The following is a 15151-nucleotide window of genomic DNA, read 5'->3' as shown; positions in this document are numbered from 1 at the left end:
TCTCTCTTTCTCTCTTTCTCTCTATCTCTTCTTCTCTCTTTCTATCTCTTCTTCTCTCTTTCTATCTCTATCTCTTTTTCTCTCTCTGAAGTCTTGCCTGTTTGTCTTGTTTCTTCAGTTGCATGCATGCGTTTCTCTTCTTTCTGTTCATTGGGCTCTTCTTCTTGCTGCGGGATTCTTCATCTCTCCTTCTTTTCTCTTCTCTTCTCCAGGGTTCGTGCATTCGATCGGCTGTATGTACATCTATGTATACTTATGTTGTCTAATACATGTGTGTTTTCTTTATCTCTCCTGTATCTACGTAAGAAATGTACCAATTATGTAATCTCTACTTCCCGAGCCAAGACAGATAGATAGATTAAATATAGACTTCCGTCGTCTAGGTGTGTGGAGATGAGAAGAGATTCTTTCATTCTCGAGTTTCTCTCTCTTTCTCTTCTTTCTTTCGTTCTTCTCCTTTGTTGCTCCCTATGTTAAATCAAGGCTTTTTCTTCTTTTCTATCCTCCTCACACGCTCGAGACTCTCAAAGACAGCTGCATTATTCTTCTTTTTCTTTTTCTTCAACAGTCTCCTCTTTCTTTTTCTCTGGATTCTCTTCCTTTTCTTTCTCCTTCTTCATGTTCTCTGACTCTATGTATTTTTTGCCTCTATAGATCTTTCTTTCATGTCTCTCACCCCTCCCTCTCCTCTTTCTCTAGCTCCCTTCCTTGCTCTTTTCTTTCGTTCTTTCTTTCATCCAGTGGTCTCTCCTTCTCTTTCTCTCTCTTGTATTCAATTGCGGTATACAGACAGTCTACATGAGCGATCCGACGTGGCCGAATCATCCGAACATTTTCAAGAAGGCGGGTATGAAGGTGGAAATCTACCCTTACTGGAATCCTGTAAGAATGGATCAAGTACATCATGGGGGGGAGGGTGCTCCACACTCTTCTTAGACTTTTTCTTGTATACGTAGATAGATACATAGTCATACATATTCATACCTACATACAACTCGGACAGATAGTAGGCCTACATACATATGTATAGCGGAGTATGTTTATAGGTCAGTAGAGGGCGGTGTGAGAATCTTCTCTGCGTAGATCATGCCAAATGAAGATACCGAGGTGTGTCTCTGGAATACCTAGATCTTTTCTTTCAATTGGCAGAAGCGGAGAAGAATCTCGCAGAGACGCAAACAGGATGAACAAGAGAAAAAAGCAAATAGACCTCTCGCTTTTCTTGCTTTCTGGCGTCCTTATGTTGAAGAAGAAGAAGAAGGCTTCAAGATACTACCACTCCACCCGTCGTATTGTTGATACATACACATACACACATATGCATCCATATATATATATGTATGTAGGTGGCTATGTGTGCGTATGTGTATGTAGTATAGAGGTGATCGTGTATGGAGGGAGGCTCGAGAGAGAGACATGCCGTCGATAGGGACAGGAGTGTCTTTTCAGTAGATGTGGGGCGTCTTTCACTCCTCTGTGTGTGTCGGTCTTTTCTTGCGTTTCGGTTTGTCGCTGTCTGCATATCGGCTTGGCGATTCTTGGCTATTCAATCGATTATCGATGGATGAATCGATTCAGGCGACGTGTGGAGTCGATTTTGACGGGATGAAGGCATGTCTAGCCAAAGCCCCAGCTCATTCATGTCTTCTTCTCCATGCATGCGCCCATAACCCTACAGGTAAGAAAAGAAAGGAAAAAAGAAGAGATAGAGAAAGAGATAAGAAAGAAAGGGCTTTCTGCTCTTCTTACTAGGCTGATCTTCTTCTTCATTCTCTTCTTTTTATTTTCTTTTCCTTGTCTTCTTCTTTTCTTTTCTTTTCGTACTTTTGTTCTTTCATCTTCTTTTCATTTTCCTCTTTCTTGGATATCTTCGATTGGTGTGTGTCTATCGCTTTTTCTTTCTTTCTTTCTCTCGCAGAAAGATGTGGACGGATATTCATTAGTTCATGTGTCGAAGCTACTGTCCTCCTTTTCCTTTTTATCTGTCCTACAGAGAGAGAGAGAGAATGAGAGAGGAAGATAGAGAGCAGTCATGTATCTGCCTGTCTATCTACCTCTCTATTTATCTTTGTATCTCTCTGCAGCCGTATACGGACATGTATACATGAATGTGTAATTCTCTTTATATCTCTCTATCTGTGTATATGTCTATCTTTAACGTATAACGTTAATTTCATTATCAACTTTCTTTACGTTTTATATCATTTAGCTTGTCGACACTCTCTCGCTACATAAAGAGCTCTTCTTGTCTCTTTCTTTCTCTTCCTTTCTTGCTTGTTCTTCTGCTGCTTTCTTTCTTCTTCATCTCTTGCTTTCTTTCTTTTTTTTCTTGTGTGCATGTGAATATGATAGGAGTAGATTTGACAGAAGATCAATGGCGCGAAGTCTTGAAGATATGTAGAGAGAAAAGTCTCATTCCTATTCTAGATATAGCCTATCAAGGATATGCCACGGGAGATCTCCTACGCGATAGCTTTAGTACGAGGCTCTTCTGTGAGGAAAATTTCGAATTCTTCGTCTGTCAATCTTTCGCAAAGAATCTAGGCCTCTATGGAGAACGAGTAGGCATGCTGCATATTGTAAGTCCTTTTCTCTCTCTCTCTCGCTCTTTTCTCTTCTTCTTAAGCCTCTCTTCTTTCATCTTATCCTTATCACTTGACTATGTCCTTTTCGTGTATATTTTTTCCATTCTTTTTCTCTCTTTCTTTCTCTCTCTCTCGTCTTTCACTTTGATCGGCAGCTATTATCCTTTCTCGCTGTCTCTTCCCAATCGACGACAGCACATCCATATATATATCTATATACATTATATACACCTATGTGTGAGTGTGTGTCTCTCTCTCATTATGTATATATATATATATATGTATGTGTGTATGTGTGTCTACATGTACAGCCAGTTGGGTGAGGTCTTTGCCTCGGAGAGGGTTAGTAGGGGGAGGTTGTTCTGCTTTTCTTTTTTTCTTGAAGGATCGAAGAAAAGATCTCTCACTCTTTTCGGCGAAGAGAATTCCAGAGACAAGGGAGGTGGAGAAGATCTGAAAGAGTTGAAATATCTTTTGACCTCTCTATCTCTGCAATAGAGACATAAACAACGTGCGTGACGTTTTCTGCCTTTTCTCTTACATCCGCTGCATGAAAGGGGAACGACAGTTTCCTCTAGGCGGGATTGCTAGCATGCATACGTACGTAGACATGTAAATATATACACAGAGAGAGAGAGAGGCAGAATCCGCATATAGATCTCTCTGTGCAACAGGATCTCTGTCTCTCTCTATGTCTATAGACGTCTTCACGGGTTTCTATGTGTGTCTTATCTTTCTCTCTCTCTAGAGATGCCTATACCTATGTATGTGTGTGTATGTCTATGTATTCATCTATCCTTACATTTCCGAGAAGGCTAGTCAAGTGAGGGCTTTCTCCCCTGCATTTCTCTTCTCATTGTCGCGTCTTCTGACCTTCTTATCTCTTCTTTCTTTCTTTCTCGCGTTGTTTCTCTTGTCCAGGTCTGTAAGACAGCTGAGAGAGCTCGCGTAGTGTTAAGTCAAGTGAAGAAGGTTATTCGCCCGATGTATAGCAGCCCTCCTTTACATGGAGCTCGAATTGTGTCTCGTATCTTGAACGACCCTGCATTGAAGACATCATGGCTAGCTGAATTGAAAGAGATGGCTAGTCGCATACAAGGAATCCGTGAAGCTCTAAGAAAAGGCCTCGAAGCGAAAGGCACTCCAGGCTGCTGGAGGCACATCACCGATCAAATAGGAATGTTCTCCTATACCGGCCTTACAAGTAAGTTTTCTATACCCACATATGATCTATATATCCATCTATATAGAAATAGATAGATATATGTCGATATGTATGTATGTAAAGACAGAGATCGAGGTGTCTATAGAAAGAGAAAGCGAGAGAAGAAGAGAGGGGGAGAGGAGAGAGGGAGAGCTAGACACGAGAAATGCACCATGTGTCATCTGTGGTTGGCGTGGCTGTGTCTATGTAGACACCTGTCTAGCTAGCTATGTGTGTACGTCTGTAGGATGGTGTATAGACATTTTTCTCGAGAGAAGCGTTTGTTTGCTAAATGGAGTACGAGGAGGTAAAGAAGAAGAGGAAGAAGAAGAGTGATAAGGTGAATGAATAGAGCTGTGTGTTCATCGAGACACATGCAGTCGCTTCTGGAGATACATGGTTTGCTTATTCAGTTATGTATCTGTAAGAAGATAGATAGGGAGGTAGATCGGTAGGCAGATAGATCTATCTTCTAATTCATCTACCACTAAGAAATAGGAGAGAGAGGAACTTTTCTTTTGTCATGGGGAGAAGATGTTCGAGTGAGGTGTGTGGGTTTCCTCGTGTGTAGAAGAGCAGTCTGAGAGAATGAAGGAGCACTGGCATATCTACATGATGAACAATGGACGGATAAGCCTGGTAAGATCAATCAAAAGGACTACGTACGAAGGCACCCATTAGTAGCTATCTGAACCGTAGATTAAAGATAGATAGACAGGAGTACTATGTAGGATGTAGAAAAAGAAGAGATTGATAGAGTCAATAGATAAGAAAGAAGAATGCTGCACGTGTAGAGAATTGTATGGCTATAGAGAGAAAGAGAGAGAGTTGTGATGCTTAAGCCCATACATGCTCTTCTCTCCATACATGGTCGTACGTATATATACATCATCACAAAGATAGTACATACGCACATATACACCTATCACTTTGGTCATATATATATATATATATATATTATCGGGGTGCATGTGTAGGAAAAGTGTATGGCGAAGTTTCAGTGGTGGAGGGGGTTTATCACGAGGTGCTACCTCCAGGCGTCTCTACCCTTACCACTCGTTGCACGGCATCGGATCCCACGCACCCCCCTGATCTAAAGGACCATAACTTTTTTTCTTTCCTTTCCATCTTCTCTCCATGAGGTCTTACAACACTTGCTCAGGTCTTCTCAAGCCGAGGAAATCTCTATATAGACAAGTATGATGCCTACCTGCATGCCGAGCTTCTTTCTATCAGTGAGATAGTTCTCTCACGTAACTGCGAAGAAGAAGAAGAAGAGCAAGAGGACGTGGTTCCTTTATGACGTTCTGAAGTGTTCTCTTGGGCAAGAAGAAAGATAGGTGACTTTCTCTTAGTCTTTTCTTCTTCTTCTAATGTCCGTGTGTCTTCTTTTTTATCCAGGCTGGTTTGAATCACTCGAACATTCCCTATGTAGTTGAAGCGATTGATGAAGTCGTGAGGACGCTACCCAGAAGTTAAGCTAGCTAGCTAGCTCACCATGTCTTGAAAAGAGGAGAGAGATAGACATGCGTGTCTAGCTGCTGTTTTGTCTAAGACGTGTTGAAGTGGTTGATGGAGAGTGGTCGTTCTTCTTCTGGCCGTTGAGAAGAAGACTGGCCCGCTCTATTTTTTTGCTCCATTAGAAGGAGATACAAATGAAGGATGAGCGAGACTTCTTTGTGTTTGCTTTCTCTTCTTTCTTCAACTTTCTTCGTGCAACGGTTGCCTGTCTTGTTTCTTCTTTCTACTTGTTTGGTGTATGTTGTTAAGGGGGCTTCAGACTAAGAAGAATCAAAGAGTGAATGAATGAAAAAAGATTCTAACGAAGTGTGAAGTGAAGAAGTTCAAGTTACGGTCTTCCCCGTACAGAGCAGGCAGGCATTGAGAACCTAAAGATCATAGCTAGACCGGGATGTATAGGAATGATAATGTCTTATGTAAAAACCGTTTCTGCACGAAGAATTGAAGAACCGCTTTTAAACAAGGGCATGAAGGAACCTCACTCGTGATCCATCAAGCTTTCTTCTCTCGTTCTTTTTTGAAGGAATCCGAGAGGAGACAGGAACACATACATCACCACGTGAAGACGTTGGGTGGCGTATGTATAGAAAATAGGATAAAGTGAAGAAGACACACGATGTGTAGCGGAGAAAGGAATGTAGCAGCAGCACGAAGCCCATGGTGTTCTTTTTCCGTCGAGAAGATCTCTTTCCACGCTTGCTACAGTTGGCTGAGGTCGTGTTCATGTGGTCGGATGATTCAGTGGCAAAAGGGTGTAAGGGTGAAGACAAAACAATCGGAAAAGGCTGAAAGAGACGTCTCTCAATCAGGAATGAACTTTTCCAAGAAAGAGACACAATGAAGAAGGGAGACGATAGCGATTGAGGCTTTGGTGTAGTGAGATTTCGTGTCCGTGAAGTTTTCATTGTGGCATAAGAAGAAAGATGTTTCTTTAGACTCGAGGGAGAAGCAGACAGACAGACAGAGAATTGCTTTCTTACAGGAGGAGAAGGTCGAGGAAGTTTTCTTCGTGTGATAGAGAAAGAATGAAACCAAGGGAGAAATCTAAAAGAGAAAGGCTCCATTTGAATGAGAGAGACCGTACGATGATGGACGAGATGCGGTGAAAGAATTGAATCTACCGGCGGTGCTGCAAGAAAAGTCTTTCGTGGTACCTCCTTCTCCCTCATGGTGTCTTAGCTGACTTGTAGGATTGAGAATGATGTAAGTTTTGGAAGAATCTCTCCGCACTGACACCATGTAGTTAGTATGAGAAGGCAGAAGATGAATGACGGTAGAGAAGAAACAACAGTGTTTGCTGAAAAGGATATTTTACTGAACAAGTGAATGAATGCTGCTGGTGGGAGCCCATCTAGGGGCTGATGGATTTGAGAGAGGGACCGGATGGAGATCCTCTTCTCTGTTCTTTTAAGTAAGGCTATAGATCAAGTGAATTCGTAAGATTGTTGAGGGGCCTGGAAAGAACTCTTTCATGCAGAGTGATTTGGTTAGAAAAAGTCTTCTTTCGTTTTCTTTGGAAGTACAGTTAGAGTTGGTTTTCAACTTTTAAGTGCGTGGAAGGAGTGTTGATCGGTTTGATCCATTCAGAAGGAAAGAAATTTAGGTGGTGATGATGAGAAAAGTATACCATACGAAAAGAATCAAGCAAAGGATTGTTTGGCTTTCTATCATGAAGATGTTCTCTCATTTTTTGAAGAGACTTCTCATACCGTCCTCACCTACGACACTCTTGCTGCTGCCCTTCATTTTACTGTTCTTTCGGAGCATAGATGGAGCTCGCACTGCAAGAAAGTAGCAAGAGAAAGAAAAAAGACACTTCCTCGCTCTTTCTGCTGCTTCTAGAGGTGGGAAAAACCACGACTAGGCTTACTGACACGAAGTAAAGTGGCAAAAAGCACTGAGAGTTGCCTACAATCTACGAGTCTCAGACAGGTAAGCGATGCATGTCACTAGCTTCGCCTGCCAGGACATAGAAGATTCATCAGTCGGAAGACTTCCATTGTTTCCCTTCTCAATGACTTCGAGGGATGGATGAAATGGAGCACCCATGTGACCAGTTAGCGGGCCTGCCACGCTTTTCTTAGGGAGAACTGTCTTCTTTGAAGGGTGTACTTTCAAGGAATAGAATGGAATTACGGATGCTGTTCTAGTCTGGCGCTTAAACAATAGAGACTCTGCAGACTACAAGCCGGTGGGATTAACTGTACACGGAGAGGACAAAGAAGTAGACAAGGGAGTTTCTTTGTTATTCCTTTATGGAAGACAAGACGCTTTGTTGCAAAGCTTCATCCAGGACAGTTGTTGTCTGAAGTAGATTGTGACCGTATAGAAAAGGAGAGGTTTTCGTTAACTAGCGTGATCTTCTTTGGTCTTCACTCTTCTCAATATCCCCCCGACTCCGACACTGCAAGACTAACGCTCTTTCGCTGTAGTTAAGCAAGAAGCACGCACTACTAAGAAAGCTACTTCGTGGGTTTGTGAGACTTACACCTACTGCTGGACGCGGATTGCCGTGCCCTTGCTGGGTCTTGTTGACTTTGTCGTCTCGATTCTCGGCGTGCGCCTTTATCGGGCTCGAACATGGAGGCCAGCTCAAGTATTTCTGACCTCAACTTCAAAGCATTCTTTCGGATCCGATCATGAGCTGTTACAAATGTGGCGTAGTCAACCCGATCCTGACCTGTTTTGGAGGTGAGTCAGCCGAGAACAACAGAAACAGGATAGACTGCTTTGCATGCATTCATGACAAGTCCTGAAAAAAAAGAAACGTCAAGAACGAAGTGGTAGTGCCTGCTCGACACCATCTTTGAGATTATCGACTAACGGCAGCAGCGACAGACACACGGCTGTTCGGTCTCACGCCTCTGGGAATCGGGCCCGGGAGTGCCTTCGGACTCATCAGAACGGAAGGAAGATAGTCAAGTGCTGAAGAGTTCCCTCGATGACGATCAAGAACAATGAGTACCGATGGCGGTTTTGTTGAAGAAGTGTCTGCTTTTACGTAGGTGTTGGCTCTAATGATCCCATTCTTAGAGACATGCCACTAGAGGCGCTAGCGATCTCAACATAACGGAGGTCGCTTAGCATGGCCAGCGGTATTGTGTTCGCTGACAAGATCATTTTCCATTTCTTTAGCAGAGCACCGTACTTGGTCCAGCGAATAGGTTCATGTACTTCTCAACTACACTTTGTAAGGCCTGCTCCACGGCGGAAGTGGTCTCATCGACCTCAGCCGTTTTTCGAATGATCTCGCACAGGAGGACTTCTAAATCAGATCTAAGGATGAACCCGGATTTGTCAACATCGAAGCGTCGGAATCGATTGTTTAAGGTTGTCTCGTGTTGGCGTCTATCCTGTATCGCTGCGCAGACAGCGACTACAATGGCGAAGTTCAAGATTCGAATGTTGGATTTGGCTGGAGATAGTTCTTCTTTGAGATTGTTGAAGGGATCAGGTACATCAAAGGGAATATTGAAGAGAGCACGTGTGTCAGCTGCAAGAACTTTCTCCAATCGACTGTAGAAACCTCCATGAATAGGATCCATCTTTTTGAGTAAACCCATAAGGCAATCAAGATGTCGCGAAGGGATAACTCCCTCTCCATGGAAATCAAGAGCTCCGAAGGCCAGCAATGGAGCTAGAAAGAGCTGTACATCGTCCGACCACACAAAGGGGCCGCTACTTGGTATGAACTTCCAAGTCGGCTTGACTACTGTCACAGCGGCGTCAGCATCTGCTTCTTCTTCACCTTCAGCACCGTCTTTTGTTGCAGCATTAGGAGAAGCAGAAGAATCTCCTCCTCCTGCACCGGACGGCTGCGTTTGACCTCCTGCGGTAGGAGCGTTTGTCTGGGACTGTGGTGCGCCAGTTGCTGCGATTGAAGCTCTGGCGCCTTTATTAGGAGCGGCAGCTTTCGCAGGGTGAGCTGCTCCGGGAGCGCCACTGCCTGCTGTATTATTAGTATTATTATTGGATCCTGTGTTGTTCCCATTAGCTTCACCGGATTTTTTAATGGGTTGTTTCCCGGATGATGGTGTAGGAGGATTAGCTGGAGGTGGTTCCGTTTTGGCCCCTGAGAATGCCGCAGCGAGAGCGAGGAGTTCTTCGTCATCTCCTGTCTCTTGGATAGGTTCATCCTCCCACTTTTTCCATGCAATTCCCATATCATGACAAGTATGACAGGCTTCGAATTGCATTTCATCGAGGAGTCGTGTGTTGATAGCTTTGGAGCCGCAGCAACTGACAAGCACATTGACCTGCTTCCAGCTTAGCGGCACAAGATCATAGAGATGCCCTCCTCCTGATGTGTTGGATTGCTTCGACATCCGAGAGCTTCTTGAGACTGAAGATTGTCGGTGCTGCTGAGCGCTAGCACGTTGTTCTGCTCTGTAAGCTTCAGGGTGGCAAAACCGTCGTAGCATTTGCTTGTAATCTGTTGAGATCTGGGCAACACGTTCCTCAATCTGTTCTGGAGAAAACACTTGGGTTATACGATCATGATATGCCTGAACTGAAGGATCATTGGCAAGGGCCTCAATAATACTCCCGGCTTCCCATATTTGCCCATGATACTTCTGTAGCATATCAATGACAGGGGGAGGAAGTAGACTCCCGGAGAGGGCAGAACCACCCGCATTGCTAGCAGCCGACCGTCCTTGTTGTCCCCCGCTAGCATGGGGTTGCTCAATGGTAGCTCCTTCAAACCCAAATTTAGCAGTTGTGGAGATCAGTTCAACCGATTTCTCTAAACGCGAGATCAGCTCGCAGAGTAAAACCATGGAAGGCGGGACATCATGCCTAAGGAGCGCGGTCCCACGCACAACTCCAACAAGAAGGACAAACAATGCTACCGGTTCAACTTCGGGCTGCTGAGTCCAACACAGAAGATGAACACAGTGCTCGACTTTCTCCTTTAAAGGGCCATCAGAAAGGAGGAGGATAGCCGAGAAAACGGATAGACCATCTACAAGAACAAGTGTCTCGTCTGTTTCCTCCCCAGCGGGAGGACCCCGGGAAGTCGCGTCATTGTTCCATTGACCGGAGGCAGCAGAGCTCCCTGCAGCACTGCCAGTAGGTTGTCCCGCGATAGAGCCTCTCACTCCAGCAAGACCAGGGGCACCTGATCTATTATTACCGCCGAGGACCTGTGGTGTAGATGTCAGTAAGTCGATGAGCTGCTGACGAAACTCTGTCTCGCCAAACTGTTTACACTCGCTAACAAATTCATCGCAAAGGTCCTCGAGAGACCCTGCATCCAACACATGCAAGGTCTGCGCTTGACCTCGATAACGCGCTATACAGCTAACTGCGCTGGCAATCGGAAGGCGACGAATGACAGTCAAAGGGCCATTCGCCGGCGCAATGATGGCTGGCGCTACCCAATGGGGAGCCTGCGTACTACAGTTGCTGCCCATGAGCGATGAGCACAAACGCGGACATGTTAGGCAGCCGCCGTTGTCACTGTCTTTCCCCCTGGTCACGGATATACTTGTCCAAGAACCCCTTCAGAGAGAATGCCAATAGGCACACACGTTCCCCGCTGTCGTACTCGGCATGTTTCTTTTAGAGAGATTATGATTGCCCAGTGTGAATCGAGCAAGGCCTCCCGGTGTCCTCTCGACCCATCCGGCTCTATGCTAGCGGGGAGTTTTTACAGGGAACTCGGCACTGCTCGAGAGGAGAGTCTGTTCAGGTGAAGATTAGCGAAGCAAGGCGGGTCAGGTTCTCTCCTATGCCAGTGATTCGGTCTTAACTATCCTGCGGGTCAGATGAACGGCGGTAGCTGAACGCAGTTGCTTCTGAGACTGTAATAAGATCCCGGGAAACGCGGCGGTTAGCCCCTACCTGAGAAATCTGCCGTGGTACGGGAGCGCCACAACAAGAGCATTGGGACTCTGTCATAAAGGATTTTCCCGACAGGCCCACGAAACGTATGAATCAAATCGACTTGTTTCCAGCTGGCAGTCCAGAGGCCAAGCCCTGTCAGTCAGCATATTATTTTCCTCCACCAGAACCGCATTGTTCTCGGAGACAGAGTAAACCACACAGGAACAAGCGAGGCAGACAAGGAGGTCCCTGCGGGGGGGTCCTGCCAAAACTCTCCCCCTCTAGGGCAACACACGAGAGTAACTGTGAACCTTCTGAGGACCGTTCTGTGTGACTTTCTTTTTTTTTGTTGCATGCGGCAAACTCAGCACTGGGTGCTCTTCAAGGCAACAATGAATGCTACGCGGCCAGGCGGTCACACCAGCTGACTGTGACGGCTCTATCGACGACAGAGAAGCGAGTACCGTTTTGCTTGCGTTTTTATCCGGTGAACAGTGCAATCGTGAGACCGGCTGGCACTAGTGCGCTAGTCGGGAAACTTTTCTTTAGCACTTTGTCTTGCAAAGAAATCTCCTTTTGGCTTTCCTCTGATGACCGGCGGATCCTCCATAGAAAGTCACAGTGGTGGCGAAGCCCGAGAATCGCCTTGTTCTTGCAACAAAAAGATAGTTGCCATATCGTACTAGATAGCTTCATCGCCTGAAGCTCTTTCAGGTTTTTTGAGCCAGTTGGCATTGCAGACAAGAGCCTTTTTAGCGCTGAACCATCAGCATTTCATGAAAAACACGGGCCCCAATGCACGGGCCCAGCCAACGCTGTCGCTCGGTTTTCAGATTGGCTGCTTCCAGAGATGGGTTTCACGATGGAAACACCCCACCAAGCGATGAGAGACATTATCTTTTTGAGAGGTCACACCTTCTAGTTCACTGTTGTTTTTCCTGCTCACCAGTTCGCCTCTCCGTTGGATCAGTCCGTGTCGAGACGCCAGATTTAGGAAGGCCGAGTCTTGCGTTAAGTTTCTGCGACGCACTAAACGAAACTCTTCTTCCTATGGCGTGTTAGTGAATCAACAGACGAACTAGACAAACTTTCTGAGCCCAGAGCGACTCGAACGCCCAGCCTTCTGATCTGGAGTCAGACGCGCTACCATTGCGCCATAGGCCCTGGAGCAGCGTTCGGCTAAAACAACTTCTATCTTCTTTCTCAGCTCTTTGGAAATTCTCATTTAACGCCTTTCTGCCTATCTATCGCTCGCCAGGCCTTAAAGAGAGAAAGAAAGAAGCATGCATGTGTGCATTTCTCTTCCGAGGGAAGGGGTAGGGGAATGATATCCGCCGACTCTGGAGCTCAGACTGCATGCAACGTGGTGAGTGAACTGCTGCGCAACTCCTGAATTGCCAGGGAAGACTCTCCGGCGAAGGAGATGTCGAAAGAAACTGAAGTTTCATGAGCTTCTTGTGGTTGAGCTAACGCTGTTGTTGTTCGTCAAGGTACGAACCCAGCTGCATTAGATTATCCGTCCGTGAAGAAGGGGGTCGATTGTATCAGCCGGCTTTGATATCTCATTACAACATCGTCCGTCTTGGCATTTTCCAAGCAAAGGGAGGACTTCACACGTTTCTCTTTACAGTCACGATATCCTTTGAGAGTGTGCTAAGTGGCGCGTTAAAACATCTACCGATTACCTAGTCCACCTGAGACCAAAGACTACGGGCTTGCCATCTGCGTTCTCGTTCAACACCCTATCGACTGCTGCGTCTCTTTCAAACACCTCCTCCTCAACAAGACATTCTCCTCTTTTCTTCTTATCTTTCCGCTTCCCCAGGAAGTATCTATCTCTCTTCACTGCGATACACGTATCTCTCTTCCCCACCAGAAAGCTCACGGCGCTACGAAACTCACAGCTCCACAAGTTCGTCCAACATGACATGTATCTCGCCTCCATCTCTTCACCTACAGTGCCAGACAAATCAGCTTTTCTGGGCTGTCTTTCCTGGATTATCTAGAGGTCGTAATGTCACATACACCAGGTCGAGAAAGTCTGGTTTATGGGTCTCTTCTACCGTGATAGGCATGGCTGCCTAGTAATCGTAGAAAGAAGAGGAGATTGATACACCAAACAAGGACTTGACTTAGCTCTAAGCTGATGGTCTTGTCTGTCCCAAAAGCCTTCCTTTCTCCAACATCTAGCATCAGAGAGAGACTTTTACACTTCTCTTCAGTGTCTTTCTACTCTCTTCTATAGGTAGAGAAATAAAGTGTTTCTCTGGGTAGAAAAACACTTCATGTAGTGGATACGGAGAATCCAAGGAAACTCAGAGAAACCAAAAGACAAAGAGTAATTCTTTTCAATCGATCACCTGAAAACGAAGAGTGAATGAACCAAAGGGAGGAAATCCAACTCTCTCTCTTCGTCACCAAAGGACAGCCTAAGGAAACATAAAGCGATTGTCCGCTTGTCGTTGCAGCCTTGAAGTCATTCAACTTTCTCTGATCTCTGATCAAAATCTCTCTTTTTAAAATGACGATAACCCATCTAATTTTCATTTATTCCTTCTCTCAACATCTCATCGGCCCTTCTCTTCCCTCACTCAAAAACCACTCGAAATCTCCTTCGCTCATTCCACCCCATCGAGGCACATACGAGCCAAATGCCGACGAACACACAGGGAGAGAGAGAGATGAAAAAGACAGGGAGAGAGAAAGATGGAGAGATCGTTTGCTTGATCGGTTTCTTCTTTTGATCGCATGGCTTGTCGGGATAGTGGTCTGAAGGAGCTTTTATCTTCAGAGCTGTGTTCTTTAGCTAGCTCTTCATTAAACATCTCCTTTTCTTCTCTTTATCCCTTACTTTGTGTCTTGACGTTCTTTTGTAGATTTCTTTGTGGCCTTTTCACTTCTTTGTTAGGCCGACAGAAGACAGTTGCTCACCTTTCTTGCTTTTCCAAAGAGAAGGTCGGTTTTTTCGTGGAAAGACTTTCTCCAGTCTTTTTCCCGCTCTTTTTGTTTTGAAAGAGATAGAAATCAAAAAGATTTCGATTCATTCTTTTTCAGCAGCGCTGCGTGGGCTAAAATGACCGCTTTCTTTGAAGAGTGACGCTTCTTACCAACATCCAAGGAAAGGATAGAAAGTCTTGTGTTCCAAAGAAAGAAGAAAGAGATTTCGCAGCAATCTCTCTCTTCTTTTCTTTTTTCGTTTCTCTGTTGTGTTTGTGACAAGTGTTTTGTCTTCTTCTCATCAAGATCTTCTGTCTTTCTTTGGAGTTTCTTCTTACCGACTTTTTCATCTTCAAAGAGGAGAAATCTTCTCTTTTCTATCTGCCGTATGCTCTTTGTCTACTCTCACCTGTCACCCGCTTTTCTCTCGACTTTCTTTTTCATTTCTTTGATAAAAAAGAATGGATGACTTCCTTCTTTCTCGCTAATTGAGAAGGCGTTTTCTTTCGAAGTACGTGTCTTCCTTCTCTTCTTTTTCTCCGGTAAAAGGGAAAGAAAGAAAACACCTGCTACTCTCAACCAAGCACAGGTGGCTCCAGAGGGGGAGTTTAATTTCTATGGATTTCGCCGCTCACAAGAAAAGAGAAAGAAGAGAAAGAAGAGAAAAAGACGAGAGCGGATAGGAGGTGGATCGCCCATAAATGAGTGAGACGTTGAAGAGTCGAAGAGCGCAGGGTTGTCGCTCTCCGCTTGAATCATCTTTCTCTCTTTCTTCTTTTTCTTCTATCATCTTGCGTGTGCACATCTGTTTGGCTATCTTACTGAGACTTTCCCTTTCCTTCACAACGGCGCTTTTTGCTTCTTCTCTGCAGGGAATCTCTGTTTAAACGTTAAAACTCAAGGCAGCTTTCTGAAGAAAGTGAAGAGAAGGGAAAGAGAAAGGCAGAGGAAGAAGAAAGTCGGGATTTCAACGCGAAAGAAAGAAGTAAAAGAGAGAGGGGGAAGAAGAGGAGGAGGTCGAGAGGGAGGAGAGTGCGAGAAGAGAGAAAGAAGTCTTTGTTGGACTCCTTCCCATGAC

General features: G+C 45.1%; 2 protein-coding genes across 2 annotated transcripts; one reads left to right on the top strand and one right to left on the bottom strand.

Annotated features, from left to right (window-relative positions):
- The first annotated feature begins 741 nt into the window (after window positions 1-741).
- Window positions 742-5559, top strand: CSUI_001547 (aspartate aminotransferase). Its single transcript, XM_068061753.1, has 6 exons — window positions 742-882; window positions 1579-1678; window positions 2353-2579; window positions 3507-3789; window positions 4361-4428; window positions 5191-5559. Exons 1-6 carry the CDS (start codon window positions 799-801, stop codon window positions 5266-5268), a joined length of 840 nt encoding a protein of 279 aa, XP_067926273.1. The 5' UTR covers window positions 742-798; the 3' UTR covers window positions 5269-5559.
- Window positions 5560-6993: 1434 nt separating this feature from the next.
- Window positions 6994-10724, bottom strand: CSUI_001546 (ef hand protein; the record flags this gene model as incomplete). Its single annotated transcript, XM_068061752.1, has 3 exons — window positions 6994-7091; window positions 7799-7990; window positions 8459-10724. 3 exons carry the CDS (start codon window positions 10722-10724, stop codon window positions 6994-6996), a joined length of 2556 nt encoding a protein of 851 aa, XP_067926272.1.
- Window positions 10725-15151: the final 4427 nt, after the last annotated feature.

This window comes from Cystoisospora suis, assembly GCF_002600585.1.
Source record: "Cystoisospora suis strain Wien I chromosome Unknown contig_621, whole genome shotgun sequence".
Lineage (NCBI taxonomy): Eukaryota > Apicomplexa > Conoidasida > Eucoccidiorida > Sarcocystidae > Cystoisospora > Cystoisospora suis.
This window is presented reverse-complemented; position numbering and strand designations above follow the sequence as displayed.